Source organism: Cannabis sativa, chromosome 8 (genome assembly GCF_029168945.1).
Source record: "Cannabis sativa cultivar Pink pepper isolate KNU-18-1 chromosome 8, ASM2916894v1, whole genome shotgun sequence".
Classification (NCBI taxonomy): Eukaryota; Viridiplantae; Streptophyta; class Magnoliopsida; order Rosales; family Cannabaceae; genus Cannabis; species Cannabis sativa.
The window spans coordinates 29,042,272-29,064,831 of NC_083608.1; the positions used below are offsets into that span (position 1 = coordinate 29,042,272).

General features: G+C 32.2%; 1 protein-coding gene across 3 annotated transcripts; it reads right to left on the reverse strand.

The window, feature by feature from the left end:
* Positions 1-8,519: 8,519 nt before the first annotated feature.
* Positions 8,520-22,247, reverse strand: LOC115700576 (MADS-box protein CMB1). 3 transcript variants are annotated; one of them, XM_030628159.2, is made up of 8 exons: positions 21,572-22,247; positions 19,584-19,662; positions 19,215-19,276; positions 18,746-18,845; positions 15,326-15,367; positions 15,072-15,113; positions 8,938-9,122; positions 8,520-8,832 (listed from the first exon to the last, which is right to left on the reverse strand). In XM_030628159.2, the coding sequence occupies exons 1-8, from the start codon at positions 21,754-21,756 to the stop codon at positions 8,718-8,720; spliced, it is 810 nt and encodes a 269-aa protein (XP_030484019.1). In that variant the 5' UTR covers positions 21,757-22,247; the 3' UTR covers positions 8,520-8,717. The 3 variants fall into 3 exon arrangements, with proteins under 3 accessions (XP_030484019.1, XP_030484020.1, XP_060958690.1); XM_030628160.2 differs by having other exon boundaries at positions 8,938-9,089; positions 21,572-22,127; XM_061102707.1 differs by lacking the exon at positions 15,072-15,113 and having other exon boundaries at positions 21,572-22,127.
* Positions 22,248-22,560: the final 313 nt, after the last annotated feature.

A 22,560-nucleotide genomic window follows, 5' to 3' on the forward strand; every position in this document is an offset into this window, starting at 1 on the left:
TTTGCAGCCTATCAATTTCTGCCCTGGTGATCTTGTCACAGTTTTCTAAGTCTTGTTCTTGTGTAGAGAACTCATTTCTTCATTAATTGCAGCAAGCCATTTCCTTTTATTTCTTGAGTTGATTGCTTCCTGATATGTACTAGGGACTGTAGTGTCAATCTCTTCTGCTGATGCAAGAGCAAAAGTTGTGCAGTCAGCAAAGCAAAATCTCTCTGGTGGTTTGATTTGTCTTCTTTCTCTGTCTCTAACCAGTAGGTATTCTTGTGAATCATCTGGCAAGCTTTCTTCCTCAGTTGCATGCTCATCAATCTCTGAGTATGAGTGCTCTTGAGTATCCACCTGATCAGAACCATTAGTTTCTTCTCTGACATTTAGCATTTCTAGATCAGTTGTCTCCTTGTCAGTTTCTCTGTTGTTAGTAAGATTTGTTTTCATAGCCATTTCATGCTCTTTGAAAACAACATCTCTACTAATTATACACTTTCTATGCCCATCTTCTAAGCACCACAGTTTGTATCCTTTTACCCCTTCAGGGTAACCAAGGAACAAACACTTGAGAGCCCTTGGCTCTAGTTTGTCTTGTCTGGTATGTGCAAAGGCTGTGCAACCAAACACCTTGAGGTGTTCAACAGTAGGGACATGTCCAGTCCAGTATTCTTGAGGTGTTTTGAACTTTAGAGCTGTTGAAGGACACCTATTTATCAAGTAGCATGCAGTTTTCAATGCCTCACCCCAGAATTTCTTGTCAAGTGCAGCACCTTTGAGCATGCACCTCACTCTTTCCAGTAGAGTCCTATTCATCCTTTCAGCGCAAGTCCATTTTGTTATGGATTCTTTACAACTATTTTGTGTCTATCAATTCCTTCTAATTGACAAAACCTAGTGAACTCATCAGAACATAACTCTAGTCCATTATCTATCCTAAGTTTCTTTATTTTCCTCCCAGTTTGGTTTTCAATGAGTCTTTTCCATGTGACAAAAGTGTTAAAGGCCTCATTCTTAGTTTTGAGTAAGAAAACCCAAACTTTCCTAGTATAGTCATCAATTATACTCATGAAGTAGCTTGCACCCCCAAGTGTTTTTGTTCTGGAAGCCCCCCAAAGATCAGAATGTATGTAATCCAATTTTCCTTTTGTTGTGCGTTTTCCTGGTGAGAATTTCAGCTTGCAGCATTTGCCATAAACACAGTCATCACAGAACTCCAACTTCTCTCCCAATTTGCCCTTGAGAATGCCTTGTTTTTCAAGTTCATTCATACCTCTTTCACTAACATGACCTAGCCTGAGGTGCCATACCCTAGTACTTTCCATGTCAGGCCCCTTAACAACCATGTCATTTTCACCAATGATAGTCTTTCCTTTGAGATAATAAATTCCATTCTTGAGTTCTCCTTCATGACTATCAATGAGCCTTTCATGACTTTGAAAGAGCTGTCAATCTTTATAGTATGACCCTTCTCAATCAATTCACCAATGGAAAGCAAGTTTCTTTTTAAATCTGGAACATACCTGACTTCATGTATGCTTCTGATCTGATTGTCATGCAGCTTGAGTTTCACAGTTCGAATTCCAGCATCTTTGCAAGCTTTGTTGTCACCTAATAGCACTGATCCACCATCTAACTTCTTGAAACTGTCAAACAAGTCTCTTCTTGGTGTCATGTGGAATGAGCACCCTGAGTCAAGTATCCAAGATTCACCTGATTCTTGACTAGAAACTACCAAGACATCAGTTGATTCATAACCATCAGTTACCACACTAGCATCTCCTCTGTCTTTGCTTTTGTCTCTTTGTAGTTTAGCCTTCAATGCCCTGCATTCATCTCTGAAATGTCCCTCTTTCTTACAATAGTAACACTGTTTTCCAGCTTTGGAATTAGTCTTTGTTTTGTGTGACTGACTTGAACCTTTATACTGTTTGTTCTTGTGATTTGATTTGTGATATCCACCTTTGTTATCTCTGGTTTCAGATCTGCCTCTGACAAATAAACCTTCACCATAGCGATTCGATCTATCTTCATTTCTTTTCTGAATTTCTTTGGAATTCAGTGCAGATTTGACCTCTATCATAGACAAAGACTCTTTTCCATAAAGAATTGTGTCCACAAAGTGTTCATAACTCTTTGGTAATGTGCTAAGCAGTAGAATTCCTTGATCTTCATCTTCTATCTTGACACCAACGTTGCTCAGATCCAAGATTATTCGATTAAACTCATCAAGATGCTTCCTCAGATCTTTTGATTCATCCATTCTCATCGTGTACAGCTTCTTCTTCAGGTAGAGCTTGTTGGCCAATGATTTCTTCAAATAAATCGATGCCAACCTTTCCCATAACCCTACTGCAGTGTCCTCATTTGACACCTCCCTGAGAACTTCATCTCCCATACTCAACAGAATGGCACTGTGTGCCTTGTTCTGAATTTCTTTGATTTTCTTATTGTCATCTCCAAGAGCAGCAAGCTCATCTCGATCAATGGCCTCTGAGATTCCTTGATGTACTAGGAATGCCTTCATTTTAATTCTCCATAGACCAAAGTCATTTGTCCCATTGAACTTGTCAACTTCAAACCGAGCAGAAGCCATTGGAGATTAGTTCTTTGTCCTTTTCTTGATGTTCTTGATGTCCTTGATTCAGTTCTTTGATGATTCCCTTCGACTGAGCTCTGATTACATTTGATGTGATCAATGCATGATCAATCACCTCGCAAACAACACAATACAAAGAATTTGATCAAGAACAGAACTAAACAATTGAAATTAAACAATGCAGCTGTGAACTTAATGCAATTAAAAACCAGTAACAAAACCAGTAACAAAAACCAGAGTTAAGCAAGAATAGTTAATCAATTAAAAGCAATAGAAGTAAAAGAAAGAAATCAAACACAATGAATTTATGAGGTTCGAACAAAATAAAACTAATAAAATGGATTGAATGAACTTTGAAACAAGTATTTATAGGAGAAAAATACAATTCAATAAGAAATGTAAACTGAATCAAACTAAACAATGCTCACAACAGTCATAATCAAAATCTCAAACATAAAAAATAAATTTGACTATATTTTACAAAAAAAAAAAATCGGTTTTGGCGGTTTGAACCAACCAAACCGCAATTCACATTGGTCGATTTTAAGGATGTTTCTGGATTGGTCGGTCAGTTTTTGGATTGAACCAATCCAAACCGAAAACTGAAATTCGGATTTTTATTTGTAAAAAAACCGACCGATACTCAGCCCTACTCGTCGATACATTAAGATTGTATAGAGAAGTAAACTATTTTAAATTTTTATGATAGTATATTAATTAAACTTATTATTATGGAAACCTCTAATACACTTTGGTTTTTAAAATTTTATAATTTTTGTATACAATAAAATATAATAATTGCACAATATAATTGTTATCCCAAATTTCGGCCTTGATGACGTGCGAACCAAATTGTAACTATTATTCACGTTTTTGGTATTGGACACGTGGACTCCAGGTCAGCACCGCAGACCTATCAGTGGGACCCTCAGCAAAGGAGAAGTGGGCCAATCCCACCTGGATATGTCCTTCCATGACATATCTTGGTTCTGCTATCGTAAAGCCTTCTGCCTTCAGTAATTTGTACCCAGAAGACATGTTTGGTACCACGAGACAGGAGAGATAAAACTGTGCGTTTTTGGTGCAGCCATCCAATCTTCATTAGAAGACATCTAAAAAATAGAAAAATCAAAAGAAAAATAAGTTGTACACAAAATAAAAAAAATAATAATGATACAATAATATTATATACATATATGAATAAAAAAATACATACCTTGCTAATGTTATTGATGTTGTGATCCAAAAAAATATATTTTTTTGATTATTGAGAAAAAAATATAATTATGATAAAAATGTGCACTACTAACTAGTTCATGCATGCTTTATATAGATAGTGTAATTAAAATAAATAAATAATTCAATATCTAAAAATTTTAAATACATTGAAGATTTACCTTGAACTAAGTTGAAGAATAAGCATACTAGGAATGAATGTATATTATTTACTAGTTCAGGCATGATTTTATAAATGATGTAATTGATGTAAATAATTAATTTTATATCTAAAAATTTTAAATACATTGAACATTATAATCTTGAAAAATAAAATTAATTAATATAATATGATAGAATTTTAAAACTATTAAATTAATTGAAATCTTAAATTAAATATAAGTAAAGAAAAGAAAAGAAAATATTACTTTTAAAGTATTGAACTCATGACATTTTAATTATTTTAAGAGTGATTATTATAAAATTATTATAAGTTTAATATATTATAATTTTTATAAGTATAATTATTGTTTTAAAAATAAATTTAATTAAAATATTTTTTTACGTAAATTTGAAATAAAAAATATATATAATTATAATTAAATTTTAAATAGAAATAAAATAAAATAAAATTATTAGGTTTGGAGTTCGTTAGTTGAAAACACAATTAATAATATTCAAGATTAATTATAAATAAAAAAATATATTAATTATAGTGTAGTTTTCAAGAGTTAATTTGAGTCATTGGATTAAATCAAGGGCTATAAATTTTCCAGCCAACATTCATCCTTTTTTTTTTTTTTTTGTCTTCAAGATTTTACCCTTTCAATGGGAAGTAAGACTATCACATCTTTCGCATTTTCTGGTATATCCCACTCACTTTGGTGTTCTATTTGGTACATTGTTCCGTCATAAGTTGCTAGCAAATTTTTCTTGGTGTAGTAATCTAACAGAGTTTGTGAAGTAACCTGTTGCACGTGCAGGTTCTCTCTTTGAGGTCTACTGTCTATGATTCTTTCATTCTGGTTACCTCAAATAAATATTCTGTGGTTTGTTAAACTTGTGTAATTTGAAAGCAACATTTACTGAACATACGAAACAGCAGTGGAACAACTCAAAAATAATATTAGAAACAACATGACAGCTCCAGTATTAATGGTTTTAATACGTTTACTTCATCTGGCCGAAATTAATGGTTATTTTTCGGTTGTTCGGTTGTTCGGGTATTGCTATGGTAGTTCTTTCCATTGTGTGGAAGATTGATGCCTCGTTTTTTATTTGCGATATTTACAGTATAAAAGACAAAAACAAAAGTCAAAACAGTTATAAGTTATAACTTTAGCTATGTGACAGTATAAATGTAAACTTTTACTCAAAATTTAATATTTCTGTAAAAATATATATATAAGAATGAAAAAAATACCAAAATATATATAAATATATATTTATATATATATAAAAACTAATGTTGGAATGCTTATTTCCCAAATACACTTGGTTTTCGAAATGAAAGGACAATTTAGACCAAAACTAAAAATGCCTTTTTTTGTAGAAGTAGTACTGTACTGGTAAAATAATTATGAGCGAATAGGCACTAGGCAGACCATATAAATACATATATAACTATGACCCACCCAGCTGTTATAACTACCTTTCTTTCTCCATTCCATCCCCCATGTGCTTCCTTTATAGCCCATCTCTAGACGACCCCCATACCCTTTCGTCCTTATGTTTCCAGTTTTATGTATGCTTTGGTTTAGCATGCCCTAAGATGAATCATATATGACCACTTAATTTAATTAATATAGTACAACCCTAGTTGTTTTGCGACAAATTATATTTATTTTAGATAGGACACATTTTTTTTAAGTAATATTTAATTTGGTGCATAATTTAGGTGCGTACAAGTCTATGGTACACCAACTTTCCCAAATTTATACAAGAGCCCTTTAATTCCTAACTTTTTCTTTGCATGAAAGTATTTATTATAGTAATAGTGAATGTCCTAAGTTTTTTCAAAAATTTGAAATATATTTTACATTACAAAAAGTACAATGTTCAAGAGAATTACTTTTACAAATGTATATACAAAAAAGAAAAAAAAAATCATGTGTAGCATGGCAATTTAAACTTAGTTTTACTACTATTGTAAATAATTCAATATCTCTACCTACAAAACATATCGAGAATCACTATAATAACAATGAACAGTACTGCAATAAAAAAAATATAGAATTAAATTACATCAATTATGCCAATGTAGGGTCGTGCTTTACTAGTAGCAACATGGTGTTATCTGTTATGTACTAGAGACATGCCCTAATAGATTTTAGACTAATTTTTGAATACTCAAAAAATTATTGTTTAATTGATAAATAAATAATTCGTAGATTGAACTATTTCGTATTTGTTAAACATAAAATTATTTTAATTAGTTAAATAATTCTTTTTCTAAACAATCATTCATCACAATCTTACCCTATATGGTATGGTAAAGACATTATTATCTCAAATTTTAGACGAACACACGTGCCACTAAAGAGCTTGCCTAGTGGGAAAAGGGCCCCGACTTAACAGATATTGATAATAATCCCAAAATGAAAATGGGAGCCATGAATCTGACTCTAATATTCCGATAGGCCTAAAAAAGAATTATTAATGATTTATTATACATTATAAGTAAATAAGACAATTAGTGGGATTATGATCCTACTAATTTATTTCAGCAAGTCTTTATTTTTTTCAATAAGTAGATAAATAAGTATATATAATTTATTAATTATGAAGATTTATTTGAAATATATCCATATAATGTAAGTTATTTGTGAAATAAAAAGATTTTCAAGTTCGACGACCCTGAAGATCCGAAAGTGGATAAATAAGCATATTTTAATAGTTACGAAGATTTATTTGAAATATGTGACTAAAATATAAGATATTGGTGAGATAAAATATTTTCAAGTTTGGCAACCCTGGATACCCGATTGGAGAATAAAAATGTAACAATAGTTTTGGTAGAAATATTGATGGGATTATAGAATAAGTTAATTTTAGAAATATCGGGATATTTTAGGGTACTTAGAGTTGGTCAAATAGACTAAAATTAAAGATTTTTTAGTGGTTAAGAAATCATAAGATAACTATTAATAATAAACATTTTATGAACATTATTATTAATATTATATTATATATTATTATTATTAACTTTTATCTCCATATATATGTTTTAAAACATAAATTGAAAAACGAAGATGAAATCATCGGTTCGACGAAAACCTTATCCCTCTCTATTCATTTTTTTTGATTTTCAACTTAAAACCTAGCGATTCAAGCTCCGGTAGTAGCGGGATAGAAAATTATTGAAGAGGGAGAGCTTAAGGTAAGGATTTGTTTCATTTTAAGTTGAATACGATTAATTTTATGTAGTGATTCTATGATTTAAAATAGTTACGGAGATTTTGACCATATAGAATTTTTCTTGGGTAGTTATAGAACTAGGTTTTGTGTTTACTTGTTGAATTTGAGGAGATTTTGAGTTAGAAATTGAGTTTGGAACTTTTTAAATCCTAGTACGAATGTTTGCAGATGCTTTCTTTGGAAAGGGTAGAGTCACATGGATGGTTTAGGAAATGTAGCTTGGGACACACTTTGCAAATCAAAAAAAGCAGAAGGCTTGGGATTTTTGAACATATCAGACTGGAACATAGCATCTATCATAAAGCATGTGTTGTCAATAACCAATAAGAAGGACAATCTATGGATCAAATGAATACACAGTGTATATATCAAGCAAACTAATTGGTGGGGTTACAATGCTCCATCCAACAATAGCTGGTATTATAAAAAGATTGTTGAAGCCAAAGACAGAGTAAGGCAGATTGTAGGTACCCAGTACAATTTTCTGGGGAAAGATACTACATTGCAGTTGGTTATAAAATGCTGAATCCATCTCAAGAACACTTCCATTGGAGTAAAGAGGTATGGTGTAGTATAAACATTCCAAAGCCTAGCTTTGTGCTTTGGTTGGCCATCCAAAATAAATTAAAAATGAGAGAGATTATATAAGTTCAAAATAATAGATGATCTAATGTATATACTCTGCAACACTGCAGCTGAAACAAAGGACCATTTATTTTTTGATTGTTCTGTTACGATCAACTGTCTTTCCTAGGTGAAGAGGTGGCTGGATTGGAATGCAGAAACAGGCTCTTTAGAAGGTCTACTTTGAAAGATCAAGACAAAGCAAGTTTAAGAAACAAGTTTTCTCTACTGCTGTGGCAGCTTTATAGTGTATTAAATTTGGTATGTTAGAAATGATAAAATTTAGAATTCAAATGATGTTAACATGCAACAACTACTGTAGCAGACGAAATGGTTAGTTAAGAAGTGAGTTACTTGTGTAATGCCAAGAAACATTATAAGGAGGAATTGAGATTGGTTTGATGGTTTATAATAGATGTATTTGATTTATTATCATACTATATAGATATCTCCTTCGTATCTGAAGGTGCGAATTGGTTGTAGTAAACATGTTTGGTAGTGAATTTCTCACTGAACCTAATCGCATGTGTAAAAAGTCCACTTCCAGGAACTCAAGAGTAAAAAGTAGAGTTCCAAATGGTTTATTATTTATAAAAGTTAACGATTTTAAATGATATTTAGACATGTACTGTAAAGTATTATCATGAATAATACATGTCTAACTAACTAGAGAGCAATATATATAAATATAATTTGACTATTCATAGAATTTTTTTTAATATATATAGTTCCAATAGCAGAAGATAGCTATATAGTACACAAACTAGAAACAGTTTATTTGTCGCCTCCCCTTTTAAGAACAAAACATTATAGTAAGGAGACAAGGAACAAAAAAACAAGACAAAGTGTAAAATTGATACTAGTAGGTATAGGGCTTTTAGAGATCAAAACATCCGCGGTCCACTGAATTACAAGCCATCAAATTTTGCATTGAATGGGCTGCACCCATATTTTCTTGGCCTCTTATTCCTGAATTAACAGTACCACCGTAGCTATATATATCGATGAAAAAAAAATTAAAAGGAAATAAATTAGATAAATAGATTGTATATAAATATATTTATAAAGACGAGAGAGAATATGATATAGGTAAGTACCCGATCTGCAATGCAATAGTAGAAGTAGTATTATTTGTATTAATATTATTGTAGCCACTATTATTATTGCATCGCAAATGCTCAAAACTGAGTTCCACTGGCTGAGTTGGATGGTGGGTACATCCAACATTTTGGTCCCCATTTTCACTTTCCTGCTCAGGAATCAAACCACAAATTTTCTCCAACTGCTCAACAATATGAAAAATTACAAGGAATCAGAGTGAATGACCCAACAACTAATATTGTAGACTTCTCTAAGTGTTGAACGAATGGGAAAACAAACGTAAACCCAATATTTATATGTATATCTATCCATATATATAATATTACAGTTGGTATATGTATAGATCAAATAGCTTATGAATTATGTATGTATAATATGTTGAACACCACAACACGTGAAAAACGTAATTACTTTATTATTGAAAAAGCAATTACACCAAGACTTGAACACTTTAACTTGACCACAATACACACCAAGCACTCACTCTTTATTTTATCACTAGACACCTTTACTACACACTTGTGTATAACTCACACTTTTGAAAGATTTTAGGGACACTTTAGAACACACTCTCACTCTTTTGAACACACTTTGAACACTCTTGTTGGATGCACAACTTGAAGACCCATGACCCCTATTTATACTACTCAAAAGAAACCAACTATAATATTCTAGATAATTCTAACTAATTGTGTTACTAAAATATTCTTGAAACTTCTAATGACTACTACTCTCTATGATTCTAGAAAATTCTATAATATTACCAAAATGATAGAAAGTTCTAGATACTTGTAGAGTAGGTGTTGATCTTTAACACTCCCCCTCAACACCAACTCTTCATACTGAGTTGGTCTCTCAGCTTCTGAAATCGCGTTGTGCTAAGTCCTTTAGTGAATAAGTCTGCTACTTGATCTTCGCTCTTCACTTGGTGCATCTCTAATTCTTCTTGAAGTACTTTCTCCCTGAGAAAATGGTAATGCACCTCCACATGCTTTGTTCGAGCATGAAATACCGGATTCTCTGCTAGACGAATAGCGGTCGATTGTCACAATATAGTGGCCTTGCGAGAATCTGTAGATTGGTGTAGATCCTTCATTAGTTGCATCAACCACGTACTCTCTTGAGCCGCCATTGCCTTCGCTCTATACTCGCTTCGTGGTTGACAAAGACAACTTGTTGGTTGCCTTTTGCTACACCAAGACACTACTCCAGATCCAATCTTGAATACATACCCAGTAGTTGATCGTCGGGTATCATGATCTCCAGCATAATCAGCATCGCAGTAGCCAATGATCTTAACCTCATCCCCTTTCTTATAGAAGAGACCATAGTTAATGGTATCTTTGACATACCTCAGTATTCGTCGTACTACTTCCAAATGTGGCTTCTTTGGCTGCTGCATATATCGACTTACTACTCCAACCGCATAAGAAATATACGGTCGAGTCAATGTAAGGTAGATTAGACTTCCCACCGGTTGTCGATACATTGCTCCATCTTGCAAGTCCTTCCCAGCATGAGCACATAGCTTAGCATTGGCTTCCATAGGTGTTGAGATGGGCTTGCACTCGAGCATTCCAAATCTTTGCAGCAAATCTTTAGCATACTTTTGTTGACAGAGAAATAAGCCTTCCTCAGTTCGATCAACTTCTAATCCAAGGAAGTGTTTCAATTCTCCAAGCTCCTTCATTTGAAAGCGTACTGATAGGTTCTCTTTTGTTTGATAAATTTCTGCATCATCATCTCCAGTGATAATGAGATCATCGACATATACCGAACAATCGCGATCTTTGCTTCCTTTACTTTGACGAATAAGCTTGAATCTGCATGTGCCATGGAATATCCGCTTTCTACTAAAAACTCAGCAATCTTTCCATACCATGCTCGTGGAGCTTGCTTTAATCCATAGAGCGCCTTTTTCAGTTTGCAAACATAGTCAGGATGTGCTTTATCCTCAAATCCTCTTGGTTGCACCATGTATATCTCTCGATCCAGTTCTCCATGTAGAAAGGCATTCTTCACATCCATCTGCCATAGCCTCCAGTCTTTACTAGCTGCAAGTGCTAACAGAACTCGCACTGTTGTAATTTTAGCGACTGGGCTAAATGTCTCGTCATAATCTAGCCCATATTGTTGAGAGAATCCTCGAGCAACTAACCGAGCCTTGTATCTCTCAATTGAACCATCAGGACGAGTTTTTACCTTGTAGACCCATTTGCACGAAATGGGTTTCACTTCCTTCGGCTTTGGTACCAACTCCCAAGTCTGATTCTTTGCTAGCGCACGTATTTCTTCTTTCATAGCTCCTAGCCACTTGGAGTTTTGGTATGCCTCTTCATATGACTCTGGTTCTTTGAACTTTTCTTCTTCAGCTACAGCAGCATTAGCATATTTTGGATTTGGCTTTCGCGCTCTTGTTGATCTCCGAAGTTCTGGTTGACTATCATCATCTCCTTCTCTTTGATGCACCCCTGTTTGCCAGGGATTCTGAGGTGCCTCATCCTCGCTGTTTTCTTCTTCATCTGTATCTTGTGTTATAGGTAACTCAACAATTTGCTCCCCCATTTTCTTCTGCAATTCATCTTCCATTTCTCTAGAATCTGGTAATGCTTCCTTTTGCGATGACCACCATGATGATGCCTCATCGAAGACCACATTCCTTGATGTATAACACTTTCCAGTTGTAGGGTCGCAACATCTCCACCCTTTTCGTTGGCTGTCGTATCCCACAAAGATACATCGTATCGCCTTCTTGTCAAATTTGCTACGTAGGTGGCTTGGCACGAATACGTAGCACACACACCCAAATACTCGAAAGTGACTTACTGCAGGTTTACAAGCCCACAGTTTTTCAAAGGGTGAAACGAACCCTAACTTAGCCTGGGGAAGCCTATTGATTACATGAGCGGCTGTCTTCATACCTTCAGCCCAAAATCTCCCTGGAACATTCTTTGCATGTAGCATGCTTCGACATGTTTCTGCAAGATGGCGATTCTTCCTCTCGGCTATTCCATTCTGTTGTGGCGTATTTGCACATGTGAATTGATGGCGTATGCGGCATTCTCGAAGATACTCAGAAAATTCATCTGAGGTATATTCGCCACCGCTGTCTGTTCGGAGACATTGGATCTTCTTGCCGACTTCTCCTTCTACTATTTCTTTAAACTCTTTAAATTTTAAAAAAGTTTCGGATTTTTCTTTCATAAAGAAAACCCATACGTACCTTGAGAAGTCGTCGATGAATGTAACCATGTACCGCATGCCGCTGATTGATGGTTGTTTGACTCGCCCAAACACGTCAGAATGGACCAGCTCCAATGGTGCTTTAGCTTTGAACTTTGAATCTTCATACGGTAATTGATGCGCCTTACCGTATTGGCAGCCAGCACATATAGTCTCTGTTCTGACCTCAAGTTGAGGAAGACCTTTCAGCATAGACTTCTTCATCATCACCTTGAGTTTATGATAACTAACATGTCCTAGCCTTGCATGCCACAAATCTGTTGTTTCATTCTTCCGAGTCTTGTCTACATAAGCGGACTCTGCTGACATTACATAGACAGACTCTAAGCGTCGTCCTCTCATCATCGGTGTTCCAGAGATTTCAAGATCTTGGTAGATCTTGACATCTTGAGGACCGAATACGACATGGTGACCTGTCGCCGTAAGTTGCGCCACTGATAGCAAGTTTTTCTTCATCCCAGGTACATGGTAGACATCCTGGAGTGAAACTTCTTTTGGGCTGAATCTCGGGATGATTGTTGTTTTACCGATGTGCGCGATCGGTAATCTTGAGTTGTTGGCTGTCACCACAACGCGACCACCTTTATATTCTGTCATATCTTGCAGCTTCTCTTCATCTCCTGTCATATGATTTGAGCGACGCAGTCGACTATCCAATCGTTATTGTAGTCGATCTTTCCTGGAACAGAAGCTGTCAAAGCTAATTCTTCTTCCTCCACTGCGAATGATGCTTCTGCGTCCCATTCTTCATCGCTTGTTCTTTCTGCATTTGATGTGGCTGCATTGCCTTCTGCAGTTTTCTTCTTGAACCAACAACTTTTAGCCATGTGGCCATACTTGCCACAGTTGTAGCATTTTCCATCAAATTTATTGTTATTCTTTGATTGACCACCCCGTTTGTCTTTATTCTGAGCTCCCCCTGTTTGGGAGCTCCCATGATGACTATCCTTGTCATCATGTTTTCTAGTATTTCTACTAGTATTTGGTCGGGGTCGTCCTTTCTTATCTCTACTAAAGAGTGCTTCTTCATCACTCTTTAATGAGACTCCAGACGTTTGCTTAGCTAACGCTTCTTGGTCGACTAGCAAGTTTTCTAACTCAACAAGAGAAGGTTGGCTTGGCCAACCTTGTATTGCAGCAATAAAAGTTCTATATTCTGGCCTTAATCCATGAATAATAATTCTTCTAATTCTAGCATCTGACATGCCAGCACCAGAGTCTAATGTAGAGATTTCGCGACAAAGAGATTTTACCTTGGTAAAGTATTGGTTGATCGTCATGTCGCGCTGCCTGATTGAGAGAAGCTCATTCTCCAGAAAATTTGTAATCTTGTATCATTCTTCTTGGTGAACAACGATGCAAAAGTATCCCATGCTTCCTTCGGTGTCTTCGCCGGCCTGATGTGCTCCAACATCTCATCTTCGACTGTGGTCCGAATCGCAAACATGGCTTTGCCCGCTTTAATCTTCCATTTCTTTAAAGCGGATACATCCTCCGGTTGTGTGACTTCATTGCCACCAACGATCTCCCATAAGTCTTGGCCTTGGAGATATGCCTCCATGTGCATCGACCACGTGTTGTAATTTTGGTTGTTAAGTTTCTTAATTCCGCCGACCACTTGAAGGTCACCCATCGTGCAAACTCTATAGTACTAAACCACACACGATCACTCTAAGAAACTCAACAAAGGACTCTTTCGGAACGAACTCGATCCGGCTCTGATACCACTTGTTGAACACCACAACACGTGAAAAACGTAATTACTTTATTATTGAAAAAGCAATTACACCAAGACTTGAACACTTTAACTTGACCACAATACACACCAAGCACTCACTCTTTATTTTATCACTAGACACCTTTACTACACACTTGTGTATAACTCACACTTTTGAAAGATTTTAGGGACACTTTAGAACACACTCTCACTCTTTTGAACACACTTTGAACACTCTTGTTGGATGCACAACTTGAAGACCCATGACCCCTATTTATACTACTCAAAAGAAACCAACTATAATATTCTAGATAATTCTAACTAATTGTGTTACTAAAATATTCTTGAAACTTCTAATGACTACTACTCTCTATGATTCTAGAAAATTCTATAATATTACCAAAATGATAGAAAGTTCTAGATACTTGTAGAGTAGGTGTTGATCTTTAACATAATATTTATTATTTTTTGTTTTTAGATCAAGTACCTATATATATATAAATATAATTGTCAAGCATTGGTATTTAGTCTCCTTTTGGTAAACAGCCCGAAAGCTAAAGTGGCTGCACGCTCATATATATGTAGATATATATATATATATAAATATACATATGCAATATAGGCGACTCTTTTGAGGAACACTACAAATATAAGAATATACAGTAATTTTTATATAAGTTCAATAAAAGAAGGTCACACGCGACTGCAACGGTCACTAAAAAAAATAAATAAAATAAAGCCAAAGATGCATTGCATGGTACTGCAAAAGAAGAATGTTGAAATGAGTTCACTTACAAATGTACTACAGAAATAACTAAGTAAGGTTACGAATAGCTACATAATATTTAAGGAAGTATTTGTTAATCTCTCTGATCTCTCCTGATTATCATTTCATGTTCCTGCCAGTTTCTGGTTGCTGGTTCATTTATATACATATATACTTACATTTATCCCAATTTTAAAAAATTTCAAACATATTAATCTTGTAGTTTCAAGGTTCATAAAATAGTTATAGATATATTTTCGATAATAGGCTTCTTAGTTAGCTTGGCGATGAGCCAATTTATTCACAACTCTTTCTTTCTCTCTTTCTAGTTTCTATAGCTCTCTCATTGTTATATATAGCTATATCTTATAGGCTTATAGCGAGGTCTGAGAATTGAAATATACCTTCTTTTTCAATTCATTGTTTTCTTCAAGCAATGTCTCTTCCTACAAATTGATTAAACCATAATAATGAGTCTCCTTGATTAGAAAAAATTAATTAATTGACCAAGGACTTCGATATGCTTACATAAGCACCTACATATATATAATACTCTTTCCAAAACTAACTAACATTATTTATATGTATAATAATAATAATTTGATCGCACATATTATTAACACACATTATTACATATATATAAGAAAGAGATAAGTACCTTCCCCCGAAGAAGAGAAAGCTCATCAATCATATGCTGTGTCTGCAATAAAATCATTGAAAGAAAAATCCATATTAACGTATTTTACATTTTTTTATGAATCAGAAAATCATTACTTCGACAAACAATAGCACCATTCAATAAAAGGTCTGTACGTATTTTACATTTAATGTATATGTAGTTCTATTTGGATGACTTTATAACAGTTAATTTGTTAGAATGTTTACTGTTCATAAATTACTGCCACCAGTACCCCTGCCTGCAGTATTTATGGCATGCTTGGTAATTTTTCGGACTAACTTTGTAAAGATTGTTTTTGTTCCAATTAATTAATTAAATTTTGGTTTATGTATTTGTTAAAAGTTGAACATATTTATATTGGTTTAGAATGATGAGTAGATATAGATTATATATATATCTCCCAAGTCTCATCTATATATGTATATACATATATCTACAATATTTGTTTTTACAATCTGAAATAAATAAGAATATTTTATATAATTTTTATTTCTATAAAAAAAGTTAGAAATAATCCAAATAAATAATTTTATTTAATTTTCCTATAATTGTTTGCTCATGTTAATAACTAAATCGAAGTACCTATAATGTATAGATGTATATACTTTCATTGTGACACATTTACTTCGTAGATTTTCATTATTATTTACTTTCCGAAGTAACTAAAAATATAATTTATATATGCCAAAAATTTAAGTTGTTAAGAATAAACATATATTTGTTTCAACATCAACCTATTCTGTAGGTAGTTTGTTACTAGTTTTACAAACTATTTAGGTAAGAACAACTTAGTTTTTAGGGTAATATAAGATTTGAGAATTTATTAGGTAGATCAATTTGAAGTTACTACACTTAGGCACGCTTTTTCAAACTAGCTAATTACTAAATAAAAAATGCCAAAAGAAATTCTTGCCTAATAATATTTAAGCTTTAATATGTCATTTGGTACAATTAGTATTAAATCTAATATAATTTAATTTAATAATATTATAAAATATTATTGAGCACCACTATATGTAATAGCAATCGTGATTTGTTTAGATTAATTAAGATGGAAACATTTATTGTGATAAGAAATAAAATATAGGAAAGATGGAGAATACGGAGGATGGAGAGTTGGTAGAGAGGATGTAGAATAAAAAGGAGGGAGAGGAGAGCAGTAATGTTTTAAGGTGTTTGGTGGAAGGGAAATGATAGAAAGATGAAGAGTATTTATTTATAAAATTATTATATTATTTGTAATTTTTTAATAATATATTTTGAAAGTATATTTGTAATTTTAAATAATTAATGAGGAATGTGTGAATTCTTACATTTATGTAAGAATTTTAAATTAAGGATTTAGAAGGATTTACTCTCCATCTAACTATATTCCTTCCCTCCCCTCCCCTCCCCCAATCTCTCTTGCCAAACAAGTGAATTTGTTGTCTCCTCCCATCTCTCTCCTCTTCTCTTCTCCATCTACCCAACTCTCCCTCCTACCAAACATAGTGTTAGTCTTTTCTAAAATTTCTTAAAAGATATATGGTTTATGGTCAAGTATTACACCTTTTAGTATAATTAATAACTATAGCTTTATTATCCGTACGTACTTCATTTTATAAAGAAATCTGAATGTAAAACAAGCGTACGGCCTCGCTGTTGCATCATATATACATAAATTAGTTAAGTTGACCTGCAGTACTAGTACCCTTCCTATCAAAAATTAAATCTTTTAGTCAAATATATGAAACATTTCAATTGATCATTGCTCTATACTATAAATATCATCCTATAATAAAAAGTGATATTTTCAAAACATATTATCTCAAAAATAAATAAATATATATAATTTTTTAAAAAAATATTCATTTATATTAGAATAGTATGATGCTAATTTAAAAATGAACATGGGAAGTTTAAATAGTATGCCAAAATCAATGAATGTAAATTTCGTTTGTTGCGTCAAATAATGCTCGTGTGGCAGAATATTTATTACAAGTACTGGTCAGCAGAATTGGTTAACAGGTTTTTTATGATTTGTTACTTTGTACAGTATTGTATATATATGCAAGATGCATGAATCCGTTCAAATTTTATATATGACAGAATTAATTCTGATGAAGGGAAAAGCTGGTTGTCCTATATAGCCATGGTAGGTACATATGTAATGTACTAATGTATATGTACACTTATTAGTAAATTGCAGAAATAACCAGTAAATTGTATTTAACATTATGGCATCATCGTTTTAACTAAGAATGTTTTTTAATATTATTTTATTCAATGACTACTTTCATTGAAAATAATAAGAATATTACTATTCACCAGTAATGCCCAACATACGACCATCACCATAAATAAGGTGACACCTTATAAAATATTAACAGTTTTATTTTGATAATAATTATAAATTTAAAATATACTAATTAAACCCAATAACGTAAATAAAATATGGAAACCAAATAACGTATTATACATGTCCATATAACGGTTACAATATCAACATTCCTATATTACATCGATGTATTCGTTTCTTCGAATGCTTCAACATAATACTTTACTGATAAAGCCTCTCAATAACAAATAATATGGAATATATTTTGAAAATTCTTTATTGATTGAACTCCTAATTAATAGATATGTTTTGGTAAATTCTAATTTTTACTATTTAGGAGAAATTTAGAATAGTTGCCGGCCTACGTGTGTAACAAACAGATTAAATAAACTCAATTTAGCTCCTTTAATAGTTTTAAATAATTATATTGGACACTGTTATATTATTAAACAAAATTAAATTTATATTTTTTCATGAGGCAAAACTGAAAAGAATGCACTAAAGGTACACATATAGTTTTCTAGTGGGGGAAGCCCATCTAAACGAAACATGCAAACGCAATCTGTTCTCACTCATTTGTTTAATTCGTTCATTATCTATTTTACTAAATTTAACAGGATTGCATTAAATAAAGTTTTTTAATTAGATGCAAATCCACTTGACAATAATTAATCCACTTAATGTTTTTTAATTAGATGCAAAATTTAACAGGATTGCAGTCACTAATTTTACAAGGTCCTAGCATATTATAATTAATTAGACATGAGTCAATATATCTATACAATTATATGCTAACCGTATAGAAAAAATTGAATATTGAAATTATATATAGTTATATTTTCCGTCGTTCTCCATTTTATTATATACTTTATTATATAAATATATTTCCAGCAAAAAAAAATTATAGAAATATATGTTAATTATAAACAATAAGTTGAATTTCACCCGCTCTCCCCTCTCACTCCATAAGTCCATAGATATCTATATATAATTCTAAATTCCAATTATTGTAATCAATAAGCTGGAGCTTTAAGCTTCTTTCAAAATAAAAAATGAAAAAGTTGGAGCTTCATGCTATGTACCTTAGTTGACCTGATTTGCTTCAATGACGAGTCAAGTTTTTGCTCAAGCTGTTGAATCTCCTTTAGTCCCAAATGCTCTAAATCCTCCCCGAGAAGATTCCTGAACAAAAATGGCGTTATACTCAGTGCTTATTATATATATTTTTATATAGATATATAGATCAAACACAGGAATTTTTGGTGATTTAAAAAAAAAAATAGAAATATCTTTTTTTTTTTTCAAACTTAAAAAAAGAAATACCAGATTTAAATAATTAAATGTTAAAAAGCTAATTTTGCAAGCATATGTATTATTAGAAAAAGAGAAAATTACATGAAATTTCTCAGTTTTCTTTTTCGCTGGCAAATTTTTTGTTTAGAAAAATCCAAACACCAAACAAGCGTGTATTGATACTAAAATCGAAGCTCCATACTTTCTTTTATATACATATATATAATGAGTTTATTTAATAAGTGTTGAATAACATACCTCTGCGTTCGTCTAAGAACCTCAACTTTTGCTTTCAGCTTGAGATACTCTTGATAGATGCTCTGTATATATATCAATAAAGATAATGAGGTCTTTCATGGAGTTTAACATATATTATATGCCAAAAATTAATACATACCTATATACATTACATTAATTTTTTTTATTGGGACGGAAATTAGAATTTGTACCTCCTCTTTATGAGAGAAAATGTCGATCACATATTTATATGCCATTACTGATAAATTTAATTAATAGTACCCCCATGGTCGAGAAGCATTTTTCTGTTCTTTTGTTTCTTTCTACGTATAAACTAGTTATTAATTAACGATAGTGATATATCACTTCAAGTATAATGGTACGGCGTACCTCTGTGTCGTTTCCAGCCAGTTTTCCTTCCTGTGCTCCATAGCTGCATCTGTCATACCTCTCAAGCGTCTTGGTGATGCTTGAATAAACAAAAATGTCTCGATTAATTATTATGATGAAAAACTAATCAAAAAAAAAAAACATACACATATAGTTTAAAAACAAACAATAATACAAGTATTTCTTCCCACACTACTGTCATGTCTGATACAAAAAGCGATGACAAACGACTGTACTGTATATATACTATATAAAAATATACATATATTATATATATATATGTCGCTGAACAAGTACCTAATAAATATTTGATCAAATATAAATCCCTGAAAATTGACTACTCGAAGTTAAAACTTTCAACTCAAAGTTAACAAAATGAAACTAGTATTATTCTCAGTATATTACGCTCGGATAATTGACCTAATAGTCGAAGTAATATCTATGTTAACTCTTGTCCGTATATACTCAGAACACTTACATTTAAGTAGTATATATATATATATATTGAATGGTTCAGTTAATTATAGATACTGTCATGACTGCTTAATTTGTTATACTTCTAAACCAATGCAAGTAATTAAGCTTTTAGTTATTATATTGTTATGCCTATATGCTTACGATTGAAACACAATTTAGTACGTACTATCTAAGAAATTGAAATATATATAGTATATATAACCATAAAGTCAAAAGTCATCACGACTTTAACAACCTGATGTATATAATTAAGTACATGTATATAATATATTGTTGAGTAGATTTACTAATCATATTTATTCCTATGAGAATAACAAATGAAATGTGATGATGGTAATTTGAACTAATACATTATATAGACAAAACAATAAATCCCCTTGATGTACAAAGTCAAAAGAGTAATCAAATTAATTATATTGGCATTAAGAAATCATTTATCATTATACCATCTAATAACTAATTAATAGAATTCAATTTCTTATTCGGTCCAATTCTTCTAAAGTAGATATCGTTTAACGTACGATTAGTTTTTAATTAGCCAATCAGATTTAATTATATACACAAAATGGTAAAATGATCATCACATAAACTCCATGTTCACTACGAATTGTAACTAATTATTCTAAAGAAAAAAAAAAATAACCATGGTCAAGCAGTTCAATTATTGAGCAGTTTTTATTTTCAGCATGTCAATTACATCACAAAATTTCATTCTTCCAAACTATGTATATGTATATATATTAGCATATATTCTTGGTACAGATGCATACTTATTGATTTGATAACTAATAAGATATTGTGCATGTTGATATATATATATGTATATATATATATATCTGTTTTTTTAGTAAATCGGCTGCTATTATATATATATCTATAATGAAATTGCTGAGCACACTCAAATTCGGAATACCGTATGCCAAAGTAGAAGAGAGAGATTCATATGAAGATATGGGTCACTTGTCAAAAATCATGATCATGATAATGAAAGTGAAATTATATAAATGGTGGAGTAGGAAAAATATGTTTTGAAGTTTTAGGGCCAAATGGGTAATATTTTCTTTTTTGTCTTTGGAACGAATATATTCTTCTGATCTCGATTTAAACATCAATATAAATGAAATTTTAAAAATATAAAGGTAGTTCTTCGCAATCGACAACCAATATTTTATATGTAATTTCTCAACCTAGCTTGGTGGAAAAACCACATGTTCAAAGCTGTCTTAAAAATTATATATGTTGTCTTTCCTCTCTTGACTAGAATTAATTTATCTATATATATATATAATTGGGAAAGATGGAAGAAAAACAAAATCATCTGAGTTGATATACGATGGATGACAAAATTGGGAACTGAGAGAAGTTCTTATCTTCAGATCGAACAGATTAATTCCTAAAACGTAGAATCACTTATAAGAAAACTTATCTCCGCGGGGAGCACAAAGATTGAAAAACCAGAAGATATATATTTTTTTTAAAAAATGAATGTATAGATATGTAAATATCAATACCTAGGACCGCTGCAAAACTCATAGAGCTTGCCTCGAGCTGAGAAAATGATAAGAGCGACTTCAGCATCACATAAAACGGAGAGCTCATAAGCCTTCTTAAGCAACCCATTCCTTCTTTTAGCAAAGGTCACTTGTCGATTTATCTTGTTTTCAATCCTCTTCAGTTCCACCTTTCCTCTTCCCATATATAAAATATATATTATATAGTTCTTTCAAAATAAAAAATAGTATATATATTTCCAAATTAAGTATGAAATATATATATTAATTAACACCACCAATCTTCTACTGCAAAACTACTATATATATAAAATATAGTTCCTTATATATTCCCCCTTCTTCCTTCTTCTTCCTCCTCTTTAGGGTAAAGTTTCCAATCCTCTTTTACTTATCCCAGCCGTACTTTTACCCTAACCAACGCATATATTTATGTATAATAGATAATTTTATTTTGAGAAGAGAGAGAGAGAGAGTAGAAGGAAAAACAAAGTTACTAAATTCTGTTTTGTCCTATTGGTATAGGATTTTTTTATGTAATGAAATGTGTCCTATTGATAGTTGCTGATATATAAAGAGATGTCATATATATAGTTATACTATTAGTAATTAATCTCAGTTTTTCTGACTAAATCATCACGTAAGATCACATTAATAAAAAAGTTTCCTTTGATCTTTTATTATAAATCTTTTTTAGTTCTGATAAGATTATTTTAAAACTCATTTACTACAAAATGATTTAGTACGACAAGTCTAGTCCTATACATTCCTGTCATTTAGGGCCATGTACGTGTCGATATAAGAATGGTGATGGGACCCTCTTGCCATTTCGAATAACCTCATTTTTTACTTTCTTCCTCAATCTTATACCTTCCCTTCCTTTAACGATATCATTATGTACTCTTTACTCTTTAAAAACGTTTATTATTGTTCATTAAATTCTAGCTATAATAGTAGATCAATAAATAATCAGTGACGTACAAACATCCATA

Bases quoted from the DNA above. Each gene is read 5' to 3' on its own strand.
- LOC115700576 (XM_030628159.2), bottom strand. From the start codon at position 21,756: ATGGGAAGAGGAAAGGTGGAACTGAAGAGGATTGAAAACAAGATAAAT. The intron at 18,846-19,214 runs GTATGTTATTCA...ATTTTTGTTCAG, and splicing joins GTTCTTAGACGAACGCAGAG to GAATCTTCTCGGGGAGGATT. The intron at 9,123-15,071 runs GTATATTTCAAT...ATTGTTGAGCAG, and splicing joins ACAATGAATTGAAAAAGAAG to TTGGAGAAAATTTGTGGTTT.